At 55.0% G+C, this 20,665-nt stretch overlaps 2 protein-coding genes and 1 long non-coding RNA gene across 5 annotated transcripts in view; 1 reads left to right on the top strand and 2 right to left on the bottom strand.

Annotated features, from left to right (window-relative positions):
- Positions 1–1,043: 1,043 nt before the first annotated feature.
- Positions 1,044–8,847, bottom strand: PGLS (6-phosphogluconolactonase). Its single transcript, XM_040444878.1, has 5 exons — positions 8,520–8,847; positions 4,858–4,965; positions 4,315–4,416; positions 3,887–4,027; positions 1,044–1,407 (listed from the first exon to the last, which is right to left on the bottom strand). The coding sequence occupies exons 1-5, from the start codon at positions 8,805–8,807 to the stop codon at positions 1,270–1,272; spliced, it is 777 nt and encodes a 258-aa protein (XP_040300812.1). The 5' UTR covers positions 8,808–8,847; the 3' UTR covers positions 1,044–1,269.
- LOC121010986 (uncharacterized) lies at positions 6,957–14,403 on the top strand. The gene is made up of 3 exons (XR_005781447.1): positions 6,957–7,071; positions 11,966–11,972; positions 14,393–14,403. It is a non-coding gene; the product is annotated as an uncharacterized LOC121010986 (long non-coding RNA).
- A 1,618-nt stretch (positions 14,404–16,021) lies between these two features.
- Positions 16,022–20,665, bottom strand: part of SLC27A1 (solute carrier family 27 member 1) — a 32,243-nt gene continuing 27,599 nt past the window's right edge. Inside the window, exons 8-13 of one of the 3 annotated variants that reach the window (XM_040444875.1) lie at positions 20,064–20,273; positions 18,920–19,046; positions 18,693–18,830; positions 18,456–18,620; positions 17,918–18,064; positions 16,022–16,281 (exon numbers count right to left, since the gene is read on the bottom strand). In XM_040444875.1, the coding sequence (XP_040300809.1) occupies positions 16,124–16,281; positions 17,918–18,064; positions 18,456–18,620; positions 18,693–18,830; positions 18,920–19,046; positions 20,064–20,273 (945 nt within the window). In that variant the 3' untranslated portion in view covers positions 16,022–16,123. The remainder of the gene's footprint in view (positions 16,282–17,917; positions 18,065–18,455; positions 18,621–18,692; positions 18,831–18,919; positions 19,047–20,063; positions 20,274–20,665) is intronic. The other 2 variants (XM_040444876.1, XM_040444877.1) reach the window with 2 other exon arrangements.

Here is a 20,665-nt window from a genome sequence, read left to right as displayed (position 1 = left end):
TGGCTGAAGTCGGACGCTTAACCGACTGCGCCACCCAGGCGCCCCTAAATGTTTATTTATTTTTGAGAGAGAGAGAGAACAAGCAGGGGAGGGACAGAGAGAGGGAGACACAGAGGGGCACCTGGGTGGCTCAGTCGGTTAAGTGTCGACTTCAGCTCAGGTCATGATCTCACGGTCCGTGAGTTCGAGCCCTGCGTCGGGCTCTGTGCCGACAGCTCAGAGCCTGGAGCCTGCTTTGGATTCTGTGTCTCCCCCTCTCTCTGCCCCTTCCCTGCTCGTGCTCTGTCTGTCTCTCTCTCAAAAAAGGAAGGAAGGAAGGAAGGAAGGAAGGAAGGAAGGAAGGAAGGAAGGAAGGAAGGAAGGAAGGAAGACGGACACCGTATCCGAAGCAGGCTCCAGGCTCTGAGCTGTCAGCACAAAGCCTGACACGGGGCTCAAGTTCACAAACTGTGAAACCCTGACCTGAGCTGAAGTCAGATGCTTAACCCACTGAGCCACCCAGGAGCCCCCGTTACTTGGTTTTTAACACACACACACACACACACACACACACACACAGGATATGTCCATCCCTTAACCCCTAGAACCTCAGAACGTGACCTTATTTGCAGGCATGATTCCTAAGGATCTTGAGAATTCATCCTGGATTTAGGGTTGTCCTACAGACAATGACCTGTGTCCCTATGAAAACAGGAGAGGACACAGACACACAGGGAGGACACAGGACAACAGAGGCAGACACGGAGTGATGGGTCTAGAAGCCAAGGATGGCCAAGGAGAGCCAGCAGCCACCAAAACCCAGAAGACAGGCATGGGACAGATTCTCCCTCGGAACCTCCAGAAGGATCCAACCCTACTGACACCCCGATTTCAGACTTCTGACCTCCTGCTCTGGGGGACCGCACATTCTGTGGCACTTTGCTCCGGCAGCCCAGGGTGCCCATCCCTGCCCTCCACCCTCTGGGACGAAGGCTTTAGGTCACACGCACAGCCTGGGCACCCCTGATCCCGCTGCCCACCAAGGACCACGAGACAGTGCAGACTTCAAGCACACGCGCCCTTTAATATCTGGTCACCCAGAGCCACGGCCGGTGGGCTGAGGGCCCCCGGGCCGGGCCGGTGGCTGGACCCCGGGGGCTTCTGGTGGCACCACGCGGCTTTTCGAAAATGAAGCCTGGAGCGGCGGCGGGGGCAGCGGGGCCCAGCCCAGGAAGGTCCCGGCCCACAGGGGCCGTCTGTGGTCCCAGCTGCGGTGTCCCTCGGGGCCAGCTACAAAGTGGAATGCTTCTCGAAGGGCACAGTCAGGAGTCGCGCCGCGGCCTCGTCCAGGAACCAGCAAAGTTTCCCCGTGTGGGGCTGGACCAGGGCGGCGGGGAGGGGGTTCTCCTCCTTGGCCTCCAAAATGCGCTGCATAAAAAAGGCAGGATCGTGAGGCCCCCCGACCCGCACCCCCAGCACCCCTCGGAGCTCCCGGGACCCCCCACGGACAAGAGTCTCTTACTCTCAGAATGTGATGTCACCCTTCCGGCTGTCCTGGCTTTAAACGATCAGCAGGGGACTGTGTACTACCGGGGTCGGCACACCTTTCCGGCACAGATCAGAGTCACTCTTTCGGCTCTGCAGGTCGTACCCTGTCTCTGTCACAACTACTCAGCTCGGCTGTCACAAGCGGCAGGATGTGGTCCCGTGGGCTGTGCTGTGCTGATCCCCTGATGTGACCTCACGATCGGTGGGAATTCTAAATACTGCTTTCTGATGGCCAGGCCTGTCCCCATGCCCTCTGTCATTTCCTCTGACCATCGCCCTGTGAGGTCGCCTCATTTTCCACCCCCATTTTACAGTCAGGGAAAGCCTGAGGCTTGGGCAGTCTTACGTGAGCCTACTCTGAGCTAAAACCGCTGCACTGATCCTCAGGGGGACAATACAGAAGGGCCCTCCCGACCCACCTTGCAGATGGGAAAGTTGAGGCCTGAGGGCTTAAGTGGCTGCCCAAGGCCATGCTGGACGTCACAGGCAGGGATGCTGGCCTGTTGGATTTTTTACAGTCTGAACCCTTAATCCCAAGCCACTCCTGTGAGGACATCTGGGCTTAACAGTTTGGGAGGAATAATTATTACTTATTAATTTAAAAAAATATATATTTCTGGGGTGCCTGGGTGGCTCAGTGGGTTGAGTGTCTGACTTCAGCTCAGGTCATGATCTCAGTTTACAAGTTCGAGCCCCAGATCAGGCTCTCTGCTGTCTGTGCAGAGCCCGCTTCAGATCCTGTCCCCTCTCTCTCTGTTCCTCCCCTGCGTGTGTGTGTGTGTGCAGGCACACATTCTCTCTCGAAAATAAACATTTAAAAATTTTTTTCAATGTTTTATTTAGTTTTGAGAGAGAGAGAGAGAGAGAGAGAGGGAGGGAGGGAGGGAGGGAGGAGGGGCAGAGAGAGTGGGAAACATAGAATCTGAAGCAGGCTCCAGGCTCCGAGCTGTCAGCAGAGCTCGACGCGGGGCTCGAACTCACGAACCATGAGATCATGACCTGAGCTGAAGTCGGTCGCTTAACCAACTGAGCCACCCAGGCGCCCCTTTTTAGTTTACTTCTAATATCTTACTTGTTTTATATGTTCCTAAAATATTAAGTAAACTTTTTTTTCTTATTTCTCCTTGTTTAGTTATTCCTACTGCATAATTTCCCTCCCTGATTAGTTTTGCCAGGGGTCTAACTTTGGGATCTATTACCATTAAGCTTTTAAGAATATTAACCAATCCAGGGGTGCCTGGATGGCTTAGTTGATTGAGTGTCCGCCTTCGACTCAGGTCATGATCTCATGGATCGTGAATCAACCCTCACATCAGGCTCAGGGCTGTCAACGCAGAACCCACTTCAGATCCTCTGTCCTCCTCTCTCTGCCTCTCCCCTGCTTATGCTCTCTCAAAAATAAATAAACATATAAAAAAAGAATATTAACCAATTCATTAATTTCTGACTTCAATGTCACTTATTCCTTCCACTGACTTTTCTTGGATTTTTGTTATTGTTCTTTTTCCTGAGTCTAGAGTAAAGCACTCAATTTGTTTAACTGTTTTTTTATTTAATAATGTTTTTTTTTTTTTCAACATTTATTTATTTTTGGGACAGTGAGAGACAGAGCATGAACGGGGGAGGGGCAGAGAGAGAGGGAGACACAGAATCGGAAACAGGCTCCAGACTCTGAGCCATCAGCCCAGAGCCCGACGCGGGGCTTGAACTCACGGACCGCGAGATCGTGACCTGGCTCAAGTCGGACGCTTAACCGACTGTGCCACCCAGGTGCCCCTAATAATGTTTTTAAAAATTGTATTTTTGGTGGCTCAGTCGGTTGAGCGTCCGACTTCAGCTCAGGTCACGATCTCGCGGTCCGCGAGTTCGAGCCCCGCGTCGGGCTCTGGGCTGATGGCTCAGAGCCTGGAGCCTGCTTCCGATTCTGTGTCTCCCTCTCTCTCTGCCCCTCCCCCGTTCATGCTGTGTCTCTCTCTGTCTCAAAAATAAATAAATGTTAAAAAAAAAAAATTAAAAAAAAAATTGTATTTTTAAGAGATCTCTACACCCAGTGTGGGGCTTGAACTTACAACGCCAAGATCAACAGTCATGCCCTTATTTACTAATTTTTGAAACCACACCTTAAAGCTACAAATTTACCTCTGAGTGCAGCTTTGGCCTCATCTCATCAATTTCACTTCATTTCATAATTATTTATTCCTAAGTAGCCTGTAATTATAGTGGCCATCTCCCCTTCAAACCAAGAGTTACTCAAGTCCCTTGGGGTCTGGTGCTTCTAGCACAATAATGTCTGGGGCCATATTCCATCCCTGGGCCCACATGCCATGACCTTCCTGGGAATGGGGCCCTCAGCCATTACCTTCAGAACAGCTGCCTTGCCTTCTCCGGTTGCCACAAAAATGACCGTTCGGGCTGCATTTAGCACAGGAAGCGTGAGGGTCACACGCTCTGGTGGTGGCTTTGGGGAGTCGCTGATAGGGGCCACGATCTTCTCCCGCTCCTGGGGGAGGGAGGCCCCGGGGTGGAATGTCACTTCAGTTTCTCGAGCACTCACATACACCAGGCATGATCTGTCCATCATTCCATCACCCCGCCCCCACCATTAATCTTGTGGTACTTGATGTAAATCCCCATTTTAAGATGGGTAAACCAAGGCTCCAGAGTTGGTTAAGGCTTGCTAGTTGGCAGAGGCTGACTCAAACCCTGCTGTGGGCACCTCCCGGTCCCCCCAAAGTGGTCCTCCCTCCGGAAGTTGTAGTCGGCAGAGGCCCATGTGGGTGTGCTCACCTGGAGGAGGGGGTGGTCTGGGAAGAGTGAGCAGGTGTGGCCGTCAGGACCCACTCCGAGAATCAGCAGGTCAAAAACCGGAATGGCGTCCCCTTGGAAGGCCTGGGGGGGAAAAGACAGTCCCGAGAGGTTGGGGGCGGGGTGGGGCTCAAAGGACACAAAGAGACAGTGGCTGTAACACAGGGAGCAACACGCAGCCTCACCTGCATGAAAGGGCCTCTGTGAGGCTCCACATTTCACCCGTGTGACTGGCCAAAAGCCTGGGGACACAACTGTCCCAGACCTGCTCCCAGAGTGTCAGAGGCTGGGCTACCTTCAGGGACCCAACGGTGGGGCTGTGGACTTCCGGGAAGGGGGAGCGGGGTGGTCCTGAAAAGCATCTGTCCAGGGTGGGGCCGTATTTGCAACCACCCCCGGGGCTGGGGGGGGGGGGGGCGCGGGGCGCTAGTTTTTGCTGGTGATAATCATACAGTGCCACCCACAGGCCTGCTCCGTCACCACCGCATGGACCAGGCCTCCCTGGGGCCACACCGTGGGACTCACCTGTCTCAGCTTCTTGGCATAGTCCTCGGCCGCCTCCTCCACAGGAAGCTGGGGGTTGATGGTGATCACCTGGCTGTCGGGAATGGGCAGCCTGGAGAGCAAGTGGGTCTGCAGCAGAGGGAGGGACAAAGTCACCAACAGCCACACATGGTTCCCAGAGGCACAAGGTTTGCACGCGTGACCACCTGGATTCTCCAGGGGAAGATGCCTCCAGGACAGAACCGTCATACACCCACCTCCTGGGTGAGTCGGGATCCCGGGGGCGTTTCTGCCAGGAGTCTTTCAAGGCCAGCATGATTGGGGGCCCCCTGGCCCCAGCCTGCATCTGTGTGGCCACATCACAGCCCTGTTTCCAAGTCCCCAGGGTCCCTTGGACCTCAGGATAAAACCCAGCCCCTCTCTGCCCTCTATGACACCCAGCTGACCTTGCCCCACCCCCCCCCTTGATAGCACGCACCCTGGCCTCTGCAAAATGAATTTCATTTTTGTGGAAGCGGCCACAGTCGGGCCTCCTGCCAGGGGGAGGGCTCCGGCCCTTTCCCTCGTCTCCCCAGGTGAACCTCAGGGCCTTTGATCTGCTCTGGGATGGACCCTGGCGACCCCACCTTGGTGCCTCCCCCCTCAGTGCCTCCCTTCACACAGGATCTAGCCCATGGACGCAGCGCCAAGCTGAGTCACAAAGGAAAAGCAAGAAGCAGCAAAAATATAGTATTAGAGGGGGAAAGTGACAGGGACATAGAGTAAACAGGCCGGGGGCGCCTGGGTGGCTCAGTCGGTGAAGCGTCCGACTTCGGCTCAGGTCATGATCTCACGGTTCGTGGGTTCGAGCCCTGCGCAGGGCCCTGTGCTGACAGCTTGGAGCCTGGAGCCTGCTTCGGATTCTGTGTCTCCCTCTCTCTGTCCCTCCTCCACTCGCACTTGTGTGTGTCTCTCTCTCAAAAATAAACAAACATTTAGAAAATTAAAAAAAATAATAATTTTAGAGAAAACAGGCCAGACACACAGTCCTGAAGATTAAGAGCGATATACTGAGGGTAATGGGGAGCCAATGTGTCAGCCAAGAAGGGACACGGTCAGATCTGTTCTCGGAAAGACCACTCTGCTTTGTCCAAGGTCCCCATCTATACACACGCTCGGGGATTATACTAAGCAAGCCAGTGGGGAATATCAGGGCCCTATTTCTGTCCCATGATCGTCTCCTTAGCTGCCCTTCCCCTACGGGCTCACAGCCATTCCCTCCCCCTCCTGCTGGGCTCCTTCCAGGGAGCTCAGGGGTGGAAGGCCAGGCAGACAGGTTCCCGGAAGCAGAACTGCTGGTTGACCAGACTGTTTCTCTCTCGACATTCTGCAGGCACCGAGGCACCATTCCCCTCGAAGGCAGCCCCTGCAAATCCTTCCAGCGGAGACAAAGCCCTGGCCTCAGCAGCAGAAGACCCACGGAGCACGCAGGGTGCGCAGAACATTCACACCGACAGAGCCCCGGGGTACGCGAGATCCGTCCTTGAGGACAGAAGCGCCTCTGCATCCCTATACTGGGTTGACCAGTGCCCCCCCCCCCCCCCAATTCATGCCCACCCAGAACCTCAGAATGTGACCTTATCTGGAAGCAGGTCTTTGCAGATGTGATTAGCTGACTTCATAGTAGATTGGTGTGGGCCCTACATCCAATGACTGGTGAGAGACTGGAGGCCAGGGAACACCCGGAGCCCCCAGAGGATGGAAGAAGCGAGGAAGGACCCTCCCCTTGAGCGTCCGGAGGGAGCGTGGCCTCGCCAACACCTGGATTTCAGGTTTCTCCGGGACAGAGAAAATAAAGCCTTGCTTTAAGCCACCCGATTTGTGGTCCTTTGTTAACAGCAGCCCCAGGGAACTCACGTGACTCCCCCAGAAGGAGTAAATCCTGGCCCCACGTTCGCTCCCGTGGCAAAGCGTAGGCCTTGGCCATAACCTCTGCCCCAGCTCTGCCCACGGCCAGGTCCTCATACCTCCAGGCCTCAGTTCAAACATCACCCCTCAAGGCTCCCCCAGCCCCCACCATCCTGGCCGAAAGGCCATCCCTGGGCTCTTTCTATCATCTCACACAATTATCTTTTGTCCACGCTGCACCACGCGAATACTCTGCGGGGCTTCCCCTCATTTCCTGCCCTGTCAGTGCCCGATTTCCCACTAGGAGCCCCATGAGAGGATGGCCCAGCGTCCCGTCGTGTCCCCAGCGTGGCGCCTGGGTGGCTCAGCTGGTTGAGCGTCCTGCTCTTGGTTTCGGCTCGGGTCCCGATCTCAAGGTTGGTGAGATCCAGCCCCGCTGGGGACTCTCCCTCTCCCCCTCTCTCTCTGCCCCTCCTCCCCCTTCTCAAAATAAATAAACAACAACAACAAAAAAAGTAAAGTTCTTCAAATTTATGCAGACTAAAATGAAGAAACATGAGCCCGCTTTTTAGTTAAACTCTTGAAAAAGACCCACAGGGAGGCCCCCGCCCCTGAGACGTGTCCCAAGTGCTATCCGGGGCGTCCCTTCAAAAATTTTTTTTTTTTTTCAACGTTTATTTATTTTTGGGACAGAGAGAGACAGAGCATGAACGGGGGAGGGGCAGAGAGAGAGGGAGACACAGAATCGGAAACAGGCTCCAGGCTCTGAGCCATCAGCCCAGAGCCCGACGCGGGGCTCGAACTCCGGGACCGCGAGATCGTGACCTGGCTGAAGTCGGACGCTTAACCGACTGCGCCACCCAGGCGCCCCCGGGGCGTCCCTTCAAACTCTGGCTTCCCTACTAGCCTGGCACATAAGCTCCCCTCCCCTTCTCGGTCCAGTTTCTCCACCTATGAAATGGAGGAACTAACAGCCCCCGCCTCATAGGTTATCGTGCAATTTCGTGAGCTGATGTGGCTAAAATGTTTGGTAATCAGTAAGCCTTCCTTCTTGTGACAAAACAACGACAACAGAAAATCATCAGCTCCAGCTTCTACCTAAAGAGGGGGAAACACACCCAGGACCTGAGGGACCAGAAGCTTCTGGCCACGCCCGCCCCTTCCACACCTCCCTGGGCGCGTTTTCCACGTCTAGGGCAGGAGGAGAGAGCTCAGATGCAGCTGGGGAACCCCAGGGCAGGCCACGACCCCCTCCAAGCCTCGGTTTCCCGGATTCTATAGGATCTGAGGCCACAAGCGAAGCATAACCACCCCTGGAGGTGATCAGCACCGAAAGCTCGAGGTAGCTCGAGGTACATCAAGAACACGTCCAGGCTGGAGATGAGAAAACCGAAGCCCAAGCTCCACACCAGATACCTCCTGCCTGGCCCTTCCCTACCTCTGTCCTTGCAAGTTGCCAGGCTGTGGCGCCTGAATTTCTCTAGGTCCCTGGCATGGGCCACTCACTCTGTTTCACCTCCACGCCTTTGCCCGGCCACAGGATAAAGCATTATAGGACCTCAAGGCCCCCACGGGCCCACTCGGGTGGCAGTGGAGGTGGGAGTTCAGGGCACGCAGCAGACCCCTCCCAGACCGTGGCAGAGGGGATAGTGTGACCCTCCGTGACCCCCACAGCTGGGTTCAGGAGGTGGGCGCGGCCTTCTTGAAATGACCCCCGGCGGCCCCCGTAGTCAGGTTCAGGCGGTGGGCGCGGTCCTCTCGGCGGCATGACCCCCGGCGGCCCCCGTAGTTCTCACCCGATAGAGACCGTACGTGCTCTCGGCGTGCTCGAAGGGCACGAGGCGCTCGTCGCAGAAGCCTACGGTCCAGCGCGCGAGGCTGGCGGGGCCGGCGGGGGCGGCGGCGGCGGGCAGCTCACGGGCCAGCATCGAGACGAGGCTGCCGCCCGACAGGCCGAGCGCGAAGCGGGCGCGGGCCCCCGCCAGGCAGCACGCCGCCCGCTGCGCCACCAGTTGCGCTAGCGACGCGCCCAGCTCCTGCGGACTCGAGAAGACCGAGATGAGGCCCGGGGCCGGCGCGGCCATGGCGACGGCGGCGGCGGGGAGGCGGAAGCGCCCCGGGCAGCCGCCAGCGCGCCTGCGCGAAGGCTGGCCCGGCCGCACCGCTGTCAGTACCTCCGGGCGGCCGCCTACGGCACATGCGCACTCCCGCGAGTGAAGTCGCGGCTCGTCCCGGCGGTGGATCCGAAGGGACTCGTTGTTGATTCTTTGCACGCTGTGCCTGAGCTCTTTGCTGGGCCGGGGCAGGCGGAACCGGTGCGGTTGATCTCAGCCTCGCGGTGTCAGGGCGGGGTCGGAGAGAGGACCCCACATCTGGGGTCCCCAAGAGGGTGGTGTGGGGGTGGAATGGAAGGAGGAGATGGGAGATTTCCTGGAGGAGGGCGCGTTTTGGTGGACTTGGAAGTTCCTGAACCTTCTAACATACTGATCTCGTTGCTCGTTGTTGTCTTCCTCTTTCATTAAAGTACAAACAACATGAGGGCAGGGTGCGTTTTATTCACTCGTGTCCCGAAAGCCCCCTGAACTATGCTTGTTGCAGAATTGGGGCTGGAAACATTCTTGTTGAATTGCTTCTGAAAATGCTCCCTGGCGATTTGTGTGCCTGAGGACCCTGAGAGGCCTCTACCCTGGCTCTTGGCTGGAGGAGCTCCTAAGATGGGGCAAATGGGTCTTGGCTGATGAGAAAGGGTATTCCAGGGAATAGCATGGGCAGGGAAGACTGGAAGCAGGAGACCTGGTGGGCCTGGCCAGCTGGGCCACTTATCCGGGTCAGAGAATTCAGGAGCCTGTGGTAAGTGCCATGAGACTTGCATGGGTAGTGCGTCTTTAAAATCAGTAACAAGTTAAGAAAACAGTCTATTTACAAAAGCACCAAAAAGAATAAGATACTTAGTAATGAACTTAATGAAAGAATCGCAAAACTTGTGCACTGAAAACTACAATACTTCGCAAAAAAATGATTTAAAGATGATCTAAGTAAATGGGAAGACATCTTCTGTTCATGGATTGGAAGGTTGAATAGCGTTACGATGTCCGTACTCCCCAAATTCGTCTACAGATTCAACGCAGTTGCTATCAAACTTCAGACTTCTTTTTTTGGGTAGAAATTGATAAGCTGATCCTAAAATGCATATGGAATTGTAGGAGGCCCCAAGTAGCCACAATAATGTGGAAAGAAAAGCAAAGTTGGAGGACTCACATACCCTGATTCCAAACTTGCTGGCAGAGCTACAGTGATCCAGACCTTGTGGTATTGGCATAAGGAGAGAGCTATCAATGTATTAGAACCTGGCAATGCAGATATAAACCCATACATCCATGGTCAGTGGATCTTTACAAACAAGGGTGCCAGGGATCATTCAATGGGCAAAGAATGGTCTTTTCAACAAATGGCACAACTGGATAGTCACATGCAAAAGAATGAAGTTAGACCCTATAATGGCAGAACGGTAGGACACCCCCACCCCCACCCCACTGCTCCTGGCAAAGGTGTCTACACCATCATCCCCAGAACCCGTGAATAATGTTAGGTTACTTGGCAAGGGGAAATAGTGGTTGCAGATGGAATTAAGTTGCAAATCAGCTGTCCTTAAAATAGATAGCCTGGATGGGCCCCATGTAATCACCAGGGTCCTCGTAAATGGAAGAAGGGAGGGGATGAGGGAGAACCAGAGGAATGACAGCATGAGAAAGACTCAACCCACTGTTGCTGGCTTAGAAGATGGAAGAAGGGGCAATGAACCAAGAAATGTGGGTGGCATCTAAAAGCTAGGAAAGGCACGCAAGTGGGTTCTTTCAACCACTAGAGGGAAGGCAGCCACAGGCCAATGCCTTGATTTTAGTCACGTGAGCTCCATTTCTGACTTCTGACCTTCAGAACTAGAAGATGATAAATTGGTGTTGTCATTTTAAGCCAGTAAGCTTGCGGTAATTTGTTACATCTGCACTGGAAAACAAACACAGATCCCCCGCCTCACACGATATACAAATTAAAATGGATCGGGGCGCTTGGCTGGCTCAGTCAATAGAGCATGCAACTCTTGATCTCGGGGTTGTAGGTTTGAGCCCCACGTTGGGTGTAGGGATCACTTTAAAAAAAATGGATCAGGGGGTGCCTGGGTGGCTCAGTCGGTTGAGCGTCCGACTTCGGCTCAGGTCATGATCTCGCGGTTTGTGAGTTCGAGCCCCGCATGAGGCTCTGTGCTGACAGCTCAGAGCCTGGAGCCTACTTCAGATCCTGTGTCTCCTCCTTTCTCTGCCCCTCCCGTGCTCATGCTCTATCTCTCTCTGTGTCTCTCAATAATAAATAAACGTTAAGAAAAAAAAAAAATTAAAAAAAAAATGGATCAAAGGCCTAAATGTTAAGGGCTGAAACGAAAAACCCTTAGAAGAAAACAAAGTCATAAATCTTTCTAAAAAGTGTATTTCTTTATTTTGAGACAGCAGAAGGCAGGCATGTGTGACTGGAGACTGACCACCCAGGCCAGACTGGAGATGAGACCAGGAAGGGAAGGGCCACACCCCTTAGCAGATCCTCTGAAGGGCTTGAGTAGGGGAGAGGCCTGGGGTATGTTTTTAAAAGATCACTTTGGCTACGACATAAAGGGATTGTGGAGGGATGGGGTGGGAGTAGGGAGGCCAGCCAGGAGCCACATTTAGTGGGTTAGAGAAATCTAGTGCTGGCTGGGTTTGGTGGGTTTAGGGTCTGTCTTGGAGGCAAGGCTCCTGATCGATCCTTCCTTCCTTCCTTCCTTCCTTCCTTCCTTCCTTCCTTCCTTCATTCCTTCCTTCCTTCCTTCCTTCTCTCATATCGCATTTTTTATTTTTATTTTTTTTAAATGTTTATTTATTTTTGAGACAGAGACAGAGCATGAACGGGGGAAGGTCAGAGAGAGAGGGAGACACAGAATCCGAAACAGGCTCCAGGCTCTGAGCTCTCAGTACAGAGCCTGACGCCGGGCTCGAACTCACAGACCGTGAGATCATGACCTGAGCTCGAACTCACAGACCGTGAGATCATGACCTGAGCTGAAGTTGGATGCTCAACCGACTGAGCCACCCAGGCGCCCCATTATATTGCTTTTTAAAAGATCTACTTAAAATTCAAGGAAGCAAATGGTTCTTTGGATAGGTTAGCCTCAAATAGCCCCACCGTTAAGTTTGCAATACAGATCTGACCTCAGGATGGATGTTTTTCAGCGTCGCTTCATCATGGTGTTCAGTATGAAAGCTTTCCAAGTGTGTCTTCTTCTTCTTCTTCTTTTTTTTTTTTTTAATTTTTAACCTGATCCTTTCTAGTGGATGGGCCAAGGAGTACGAGGAAAAAGAGGAATCAGGATTGAGTCCCGAGTTTCGAGCTTACTGAATTAGATGCCTGGTGGAGCTTAAGCTAACTGAGACACGGAAGCAGGTTGGAGAGAACACGCAGGTCCGTTTGTTGCCCGTGTTTTGTCTGAAATAGACATATTTCCCAAAGAAAGTGCTGGCAAGGACATGGGAAATTGGAACTCTTACACACAGCTGCTGGCGGGACCATAAAATGGTGCAGTCACTTTGAAAAACAGTCTGGCAGTCCCTCAAAATATGGAACAGTTGCCATATGAGCTAGTATTTCCACACTTTGGTTTATACCCCCCCCCAATTAAAAACATATGTTCACACAAAGACTTGTACACAAATGTTGACGGCAGCACTATCACAATAGCTAAACAGGGTAAATAACTCAATGTCCATCAACTGGTCGATGGTCAACATGTGGCCCATCCATACAACGAAATATTATTTGTCCATAAAAAGGAATGAACCTGGATGAATCTTAAGAACGTGATGCCAAGCGAAAGAAGCCAGACATCAAAGACCACATGTTGTATGATTTCATTTACATGAAATGTCCAGAACAGACAAATCCATAGAGACAGAAAGCCAATTAGTGGCTGCCAGGGGCTGGGGAGAGAGACTTCTAATGGGTATGAAGTTTCCTTTTAGGGGAATCAAAGTGTTCTGGAACCAGAGAGAGGTGACGGCTGCACAACTTCGTAAACACTCAACACCACTAAATTGGGCAATTTAAAAAGATGAATTTTAAGGTATGTGAATGACACCTCAAGTGAAAACAAGTCAGTAGGGGCGCCTGGGTGGCTGAGTGGGTTAAGGGTCCAAATCTTAATTGCGGCTCAGGTCGTCCTCTCACAGTTCGTGGGACTGAGCCCTGCATTCGGCTCTGCCGTGACAACATGGAGCCCGCTTGGGATTCTCTCCCTCCGTCTCTGCCCCTCCCCTGCTCTCACACAAGTGCTCTCTCTCAAAATACACAAACATTTAATTTTTTTTTTTCAACGTTTATTTATTTTTGGGACAGAGAGAGACAGAACATGAACGGGGGAGGGGCAGAGAGAGAGGGAGACACAGAATTGGAAACAGGCTCCAGGCTCTGAGCCATCAGCCCAGAGCCCGAAGCGTGGCTCGAACTCACAGACCGCGAGATCGTGACCTGGCTGAAGTCGGACGCTTAACCGCCTGCGCCACCCAGGCGCCCCAAAATACACAAACATTTAAACAAAACAAAACAGTAGGAGTTGGCCAGGCATGCAGCGGACGAACAATGGTTCAGGCACAAGAGACAGCAGGTGCAAAGGCACCGAAGGGAGACGCAAGCTGGGAATGACCACTCGCGGTGGAAAGAAAAGAGCCTATAGGATGGCAAGCTCCAGCCAGGGAGCCTGGACTCTTTCCCAAAGCGAGGGAGACCCTTGGAGGGTAGGAGGCAAGGTCCCAGCCCACAGCTACCTCTCCTTGGAAGGCTCTCGTGTCCTCAACTCCCCCTCCTTCACACGCCCTCTCTGGCACGGCTTCTCCCTCCTTGTCCCTCACACACCACTGCTCGACCCCACGTGCCGATGCCAGACCAGGACGAGTCTCTTCCCACGTCACAGGGACGGACATCCCCTCCGTACACATCCTGCCGGGGCCCCTCCGTGAAGGGGGGAGGCTTGAGGCCACAGATCGCCTCCTGATCCCAGCTCTTCCTCCCAGACTTAACCCCGGTTCCTGGGGCAGGGCGGGGGTGGGGAGAGGGCGTCCCAGACCGACTCGTCTCATCAGGCATAAACAATACAAAGCTCTCAAGCCATGAAACGTCGTGGAGGGCGCCTGAGTGGAGCTTCATCCGGCTAAGCGAAAGAAGCTGGTCTGGAAAGGCTATATACATTGCGTGATTCCAAGCGTGTGACCTGGAAAAAAGCAAGACTATGGAGACGGGGAAAAGATCGGCGGTTGCCAGGGGTTGGGATAGGAGGGGCGGAGCACCGGGGACGTTTAGGGCAGAGAAACTAGGATACTATCACAACGGGTGCAAGCATTTGCTGAAACCCACAGAATGCACAACACGGAGTGAACGCTAACATAAACCGTAGGCTTGAGAGAAGAACGCACGGACACAAGGCCCATCAACCCTAACAAATGCAGGGCGGTGATGCAAGATGTTAAAATGGTAAGAGAGACAGGGGGCGGGGTGACAAGAGTATATGGGAACTCTGTACTTTCCACTTTTTTTTTTTTTTTAATAAACCTGACGTTGCCCCAATAAATAAAGTTTATGATTAATTAAAAAGACAGACACAGAGCCTGACGCAGGATTACTTTCTTGTCAGCTCGGAGGGAGCGTCTTACCCTTCTGGGACTCACAAGCTTTGGACCAAGAAAGGTCCTGCTGGCCCACTTTCGCACCGGGAGCTGCTGGCATGGACTCCATTCCCCTGCTTGTACCTCAGTTTCCTCGTCTGTACAACGGGGACCACGGCGGTTGAGGTCTCGTGGCACGTTATACGGGATGCAGTTGTTTGGTCAGCACACCAGGGGCGCTGCACCCCCAGAGGCAGGACCCTTCCCCTGCCTTCTTCTCCTGGCCGGCTGTGGGCATCCAAGGACAGCCCCACCCATCGATGGTTCACAGAACCTACAGGCACCTCCTCTGGGACCGGGGCCGGCGCAGGGCTTCGTGAGGCCCCAGAGGCTGCAGGGAGGCAGCGAGAACGCTAACCCGAGGCCCCAGAGGCCGTGCCGATGGGCTTACAGGCAACAGGGGACAGCAAGAAAAAGCCGTGTGTCTGGCTCTTGCCTGGTGAACAGGAGATCCCCAGCGAAAGTCCTGCCTTCTGAAACTCCGAAAGCGTTCTGTGCCACATGGGGACAGACAGTAAACAACTGGGATTCAGGCACTGGACACTCTGCAGGTTTATTTCTTCAGTTCAACTAGGAAACAAAACCTTGGTGCTTGGAAAGGCCCAGCACTGGCCCCAGTGTTTGAGGGGCTGGATGCTACTGCAGAATTGGGGGGCGGGACGGACAGTCTGAGTGGCCAGGAGTCCCGGGATGAGCCACCAATGAGGCCGACCACCAACACGAGGTCTGAACTGTCACCAACAAAGCCAGTGGGGATATTCAATGGGCTGGAACTTCCAAGGCCCCGAAGTCCATCTCAGACACCACCCCCAGGCGGGAGACCTCCCCCTACACCACCGCTGCCACTCCTGTGGGTCCCACCAGCAGCGGCGTCCGATGGGGACCCCCAAGAGTCCTCTGCCAGGGTGAGTGTCTGGATGGTGAGCCGAACAGCCACCCGGCGCGGTCTTCAAGGCTCCTCTAGCAAGAGCTCCGTGGAGGCACCTAAAAGGAGACATCTGGGCAGGGGCAATGTCTAAGGGGTCACAGTCAATTCTGGAAGCTTCCGGGCATCAGGAAGGGCAGACAGGGGACAGGAGGGAGGCCCACCAAAGACGGTTAAGTGCAAAAGGCAACTGGCCCAGCCTGGGAGAGATTTCTAGCTGGCCTGGAGGTCCCTTGACAATGACCCCCCCTGACCCCCAGGTGGGCAGGGCAAACCACGTGGATCCTCTGCTCGGGAAGGGTGATAGAGGGTCTGTCTGGAGCTGAGACTGGCCTGTGACGCCCTGGGGCCCAGCAGCCTGGGGAGGCGCGGACTGTCGCTCCTTAAGGCACAGCTGAGACTCGGGAGGCTGAGAAGCTCCACTCTGGGTCCATGACCCAGCAGGGAGGACAGCTGGGCCCTGCATGCCCGCAGATCTCAGGAGAGAGCAGGGGAAAAGAAAGAGGGAAGAGGTGTGGGCATACGGGGCAGCGGGGAGGCTGAGAAGCAGGGAGGAGAGAGTCGCACAGAGCCACAGGCAGGAGAACTCAGGCAGGAGACAAGCCCCGAGGAGGAGGGAGGGGAGAGAGGGTAGGCTGCTGAACACCAGGGTGGCCCCACCTGGCATGGCTGGGCCAGCCCCCCCGCCTCACTGGCAGGGCCGGGCTGGGAGTCTCTAGTGGGCGGAGGAGGAGCGTCAGAGGGCAAAGGCACCCGAGCAGATGCGAGTATAGACACTCTGGTCGAGGGGCAGGTAGTGGCCCTGCTTCGGGTCCAGGAAGAAGAGCCGGTCCGAGGTCTGGCGTGGGTCAAAGCCCTCATGCTGCAGCCGAGTCTTCTGGATCTTGAAGGTGCCTGTAGGGGTGAGGATGGGGATACTCAGCAAGGGGGTTCCAGGCACCCCCAACTCACCATCCTCTCCTACACCTCCAGGCTTCTGCATAGGCCATCCCCTCGGCTGGAAACAGTCTTCCTCATTTTGTCTGCCTGATTCTCCTTTGCCCTTCAGATCCTGACTTCACGCCCCCTCCCCCAGGGAGGCCTCCCTGACTACCCCCATCACAGCCGCATACTCTGTGTACTCCCTGCCTGGTCACACGGACAGCCCTGAGACCAAAGCAGGGCTGAGTCTGTCACACGGTAGGTCAGGGGGCAGCAGCCTGTAGCCGAGGGCCAAATGTGGCCCATCATCTGTTTTGTAAATAGTTTTATTGGCATGAAGCTATGCCTACCCATTTACACAATGTCTAGGACAGCTTTTACACCACAGAGCCAGAGGTGTATGGGACAGAGACTGCATGGCCCCAAAACTGAAAATATTTACTACCTGGTCCTTTAAGAAAAAGTTTGCACTCCCTACAGTGAACAAGTAAAGGAAGGTTTCATGAAAGATAAGCCTAGGAGCACCTGGGTGGCTCAGTTGGTTAAGCATCTGACTTTGGCTCAGCTCATGCTCTTGAGGTTCATGGGTTCAAGCCCTATATCGGCCTCTCTACTGTCAGTACAGAGTGCTCTTTAGACCCTCTGTCCCCCTCTCCTTGTGCCCCTTCCTTGTTCTCTCTGTGTCTCTCTCTCTCTCAAAAGTAAATAAACATCGGGACGCCTGGGTGGCTCAGTCAATTGAGCATCTGACTTCGGCTCCAGTCATGATCTCACAGTTCGTGAGTTCGAGCCCCGCGTCGGGCTCTGTGCTGATGGCTCGGAGCCTGGAGCCTGCTTCGGATTCTGGGTCTGTCTCCCTCTCTCTGCCCCTTCCCTGCTCATGCTCTGTCTCTGTCTCTCAAAAATGAACAAACATTAAAAAAAATGTTTTTTTTTAAGTAAATAAACATTAAAAAAAAAAAAAAAAGATAAAGCTAAGGGTTCGGGCCAGTAGGAAAAAATGGTCGAGGGATACCTGTATGCTTTAGAGTTGAGAAGGTGTCTTGTTCTAAATAAAACTTCAAAAGCATAAACCATAACATTAAAAAAAGGGGGGGGTAAGTTTGTATCAAAATTAAGGGCTTCTTTTCAACAAAAGCCCCATAAACAAGGTTAACGGCTCGACTCCCAAATAGAAGACTTCTGATGTCCGAAACTGCTACGGAATTAACATCTGGACGATTAGGAGAAACTCTCACAAATCGAAAAGAAAAAGACAGCAAGGCTATACAAAGATGGGCAAAAGATACAAACAGGCAATTTACAGAAGCAGGAAATCTCCTAGATAACAAGATGATTTGCTCAAAGTTCCTAGTCACCAGAAAAAATGCAGGAAATGGAAGAAATGCCCCAAACACTGCAGAATGCCTAGTGGGGGTAGGATCGAGGAATGGAAATAAATAACGATGCTAATAACACAAGAGAAAGGCCCTGCGTGAGCCCACCGTGCCTGCTGGCCACGAACCATCGTGTCAGACTTGGCACAAGGATCTGAACCAGGACAAATAAGCAAATGGTTGTTGAACCAAAAGACAGATGGACGGACAGACGGAGAAGCGAGAGGCCGCACCTGTAGTGTCCACTTGGGGCAGGAGGCGTAGGAAGATGGGCCGGGCATAGGGCGCCAGCACCTTCTGCAGCTCTTGGTACAGCACATTGGGGCTCAGCTGGCCGTGGGGGTCCGCGATGGCCGCCATGCCTGCTTTGCCCTCTACTCCTGGAGATAGAGGTTTCACTGAGAACACCCCACCTTTTGTGCCGCCGCAGGACTGAATACACCCTCAGACAGAGGCCCCTGGTCTCTGATCTCTAGTCCCTTCCATCTGAGATAACGCTTGCTGAAGCAGCAATCATTATTCTTATTGAGCTTTTGCTGTACTCGCTGCAACTCTGAGACCGTCGCTTTCACGATCCCATGTACTGGATAAGGAAACCGAGGGGTTATCATCCAGGAGGGGTAACTCCAGCTCCAGTGCCCCGACGCAGGTTGCTATGTGCAGTTATCCGAGCTGAGCACTGCCCAAGAGCACCTGTACCTCCAAGCTCATGCAGGTTGGGCTCCTCTGGGGCTGCCATACCCTAGGACCACCCCCACAAACCCAGCTTGCCTGGCACAGCCACCCCGTACACAGCCACATCTGTCTGGCCCAGCAGGCGGCTGAGCACGCCCTCCACCTCAGTAGTGGAGACATTCTCCCCACGCCAGCGGAAGGTGTCCCCGCCACGGTCCCGGAAGTACATGTAGCCCAGCTCATCCATCACCAGCACGTCACCTGGCAGAGGGGAGGAGGAGAGGTAAGATGGTGGCCCGCCATCCCCACAGCCAGCCCCCAGGATCTTCGCACCTGAGAGGTAGGCGCTGTCGCCCTTGCGGAAGACACTGTGGGCGATCTTCTTGCTGGTGGCGCTCTCGCTGATGTAGCCATCGAAGCGACGCAGCGGGTCCTGCTGGTTGATCTGGCCCACGAGGAGGCCAGGCTCCCCTGGAGAGGAGGCCACCCTCAGGCTGCGCTGGGTGGGCAGGGGGCGGGGGCCCCGGTTTCCCCAGGGGTCTGGGCAGGGCCTGGCTCACCGGCCTGACACGGGATGCAGAGGCCCTGGGCATCCCGCAGTAGTTCCATGGTGTCCTCGTTGACCTTCACCAGCCGGATGGGGTACACATGGGGCAAGATACGGCTGTTAAAGCCACAGGAGCCGACCTGGGATGGGGTGAGCCACGTCGTGAGGAGCCCTGTGGGGCATGGTGTCCTCCCCACTGACACCTTGCCTCTCCTGCCCCAGGGCCTGGAATTAGCACGCTGTGTCCCTGAACTCTGTGGCCTTGGGCGATCCGAAGAAGGGGGTATTAAGGGCAGTGCCGCCTTCCCAGGACTCATGCCCCTCCTCCCATCTCCCCGGCCTCCTTTGGCCATCATCTCGTGAGGAAACCTGCTGACTGGTCACCACTTCCTGGTCCCTAAAACCCTCTATGCTGGCAGGAAGTGAATGCCTGGGGTAACCCCGGAGCCACGTGGGGACACTGGCAGAGCTTCCGCCCGCTCCCCGCTGCATGCCACCTTGCCTGGCTCAGTCCAGTGAGCACAAATCCCTGTCTAATGGGTCTGTGCTGCCGTGTGCTGTTGGGTACGTCTGTTACGGCAGCAACTGGTGTTAATGCAGCCCAGAGTGTCTTCAACAGACATGCACGGTGGGGGCAGTGCCTTGTTCTCAGGTCCTGAGGACCCAAAACACAGACAGGAAACAAATCACTGCCCCTCCGGTGTTTGCTTTATTATTATTCTCATTAGCGGTGCCTGGCTTAGGATGGGAGGAGTTCGATAAGGCAGCAGGGTCCTGCTAAGGCAGGATGGAAACATTAATTGCAAATCATAAAAGCAACCGCAGAGAGCTTGCAACCTGGGGGTGCCGCGCTGAGCTCGTGATTACGTTGGGTGATTAGAACAGGCCCAATGGGCTGTCGTCCCCATGTACAGAGGAGGAAGCCAAGGCCCAAGGAGTCTAAGTGACTTACCCAGTAGGAGTGGATGGGCACCCCAACCCTGGCCCCTGGATCCCCCCGAGTCCCGCCCCCCCCCCCACCTCCCCTGCCCTGTGCCGCCTGGCCGGGCCCTCCCGGCAGATCAGGCTGCTCTGGGAGAACGCGGGGCCGGGGAGGCAGAGGTAGCAGCGATCCCGGAAGGTCAGAGCCTGCCCCGCGCCGCCCCACCGCCGCCCACCTTCCCGTCCACGTTGGCGATGCTGCAGTTACACTCGGTCGCTCCATAGAACTCGCCGATCTGGCGCACGCCGAAGCGCTCGGTGAACTCCTCCCATATGGCGGGCCGCAGCCCGTTGCCCACGGCCAGGCGCACGCGGTGCCGCCCCTCGGCCTCGCGCACCGGCTGCTTCAGCAGGTAGCGGCAGATCTCCCCGATGTACTGGACCACCTGGGGGCGGGAGAGGGGGGGAAGCGAGGGTTGGGCGGCCACGCTGGGCTCCAGCCCCCGAGCCACCCCTCCAACCTGGGCGCTAGGAACAAAGCGCTCTTAAAGGGCGATGGTAACAAAACAGCCCAGGCCGTTTACGCCTGCCCCTCGCCCGAATCCACGCCAGGGGCAGGGGCCGAGAGGATGCGGTCAGCGTCCCCCATGCCCCTCCGCGCTCCGTCCATCCCCACGCTGCCTCCAGGAGCCCCCAGCGTGCGCCACGGGCAGGGCAGGAAGGCGGGCTGAGGTTGACACCCCACCGGGCAGCCCTCAGCCGCTCCACACTGTCCCCCAAGAGCCCTGGTTCCAGGTGCGGGCCCCACGCTGCCTCTCTGACCCGAACCTCAGCGCCC

Source organism: Herpailurus yagouaroundi, unplaced genomic scaffold (genome assembly GCF_014898765.1).
Source record: "Herpailurus yagouaroundi ecotype Mexico unplaced genomic scaffold, PumYag 193, whole genome shotgun sequence".
NCBI classification, from domain to species: Eukaryota; Metazoa; Chordata; class Mammalia; order Carnivora; family Felidae; genus Herpailurus; species Herpailurus yagouaroundi.
Note: the sequence above shows the minus strand (reverse complement) of the source record. Positions and strands in the feature narration are given on the sequence as shown.

Bases quoted from the DNA above. Each gene is read 5' to 3' on its own strand.
- PGLS (XM_040444878.1), bottom strand. From the start codon at position 8,807: ATGGCCGCGCCGGCCCCGGGCCTCATCTCGGTCTTCTCGAGTCCGCAG. The intron at 4,417-4,857 runs GTGAGTCCCACG...TTTCCCCCCCAG, and splicing joins ATGCCAAGAAGCTGAGACAG to GCCTTCCAAGGGGACGCCAT. The intron at 1,408-3,886 runs GTAATGGCTGAG...TTTTTTATGCAG, and splicing joins GCAAGGCAGCTGTTCTGAAG to CGCATTTTGGAGGCCAAGGA.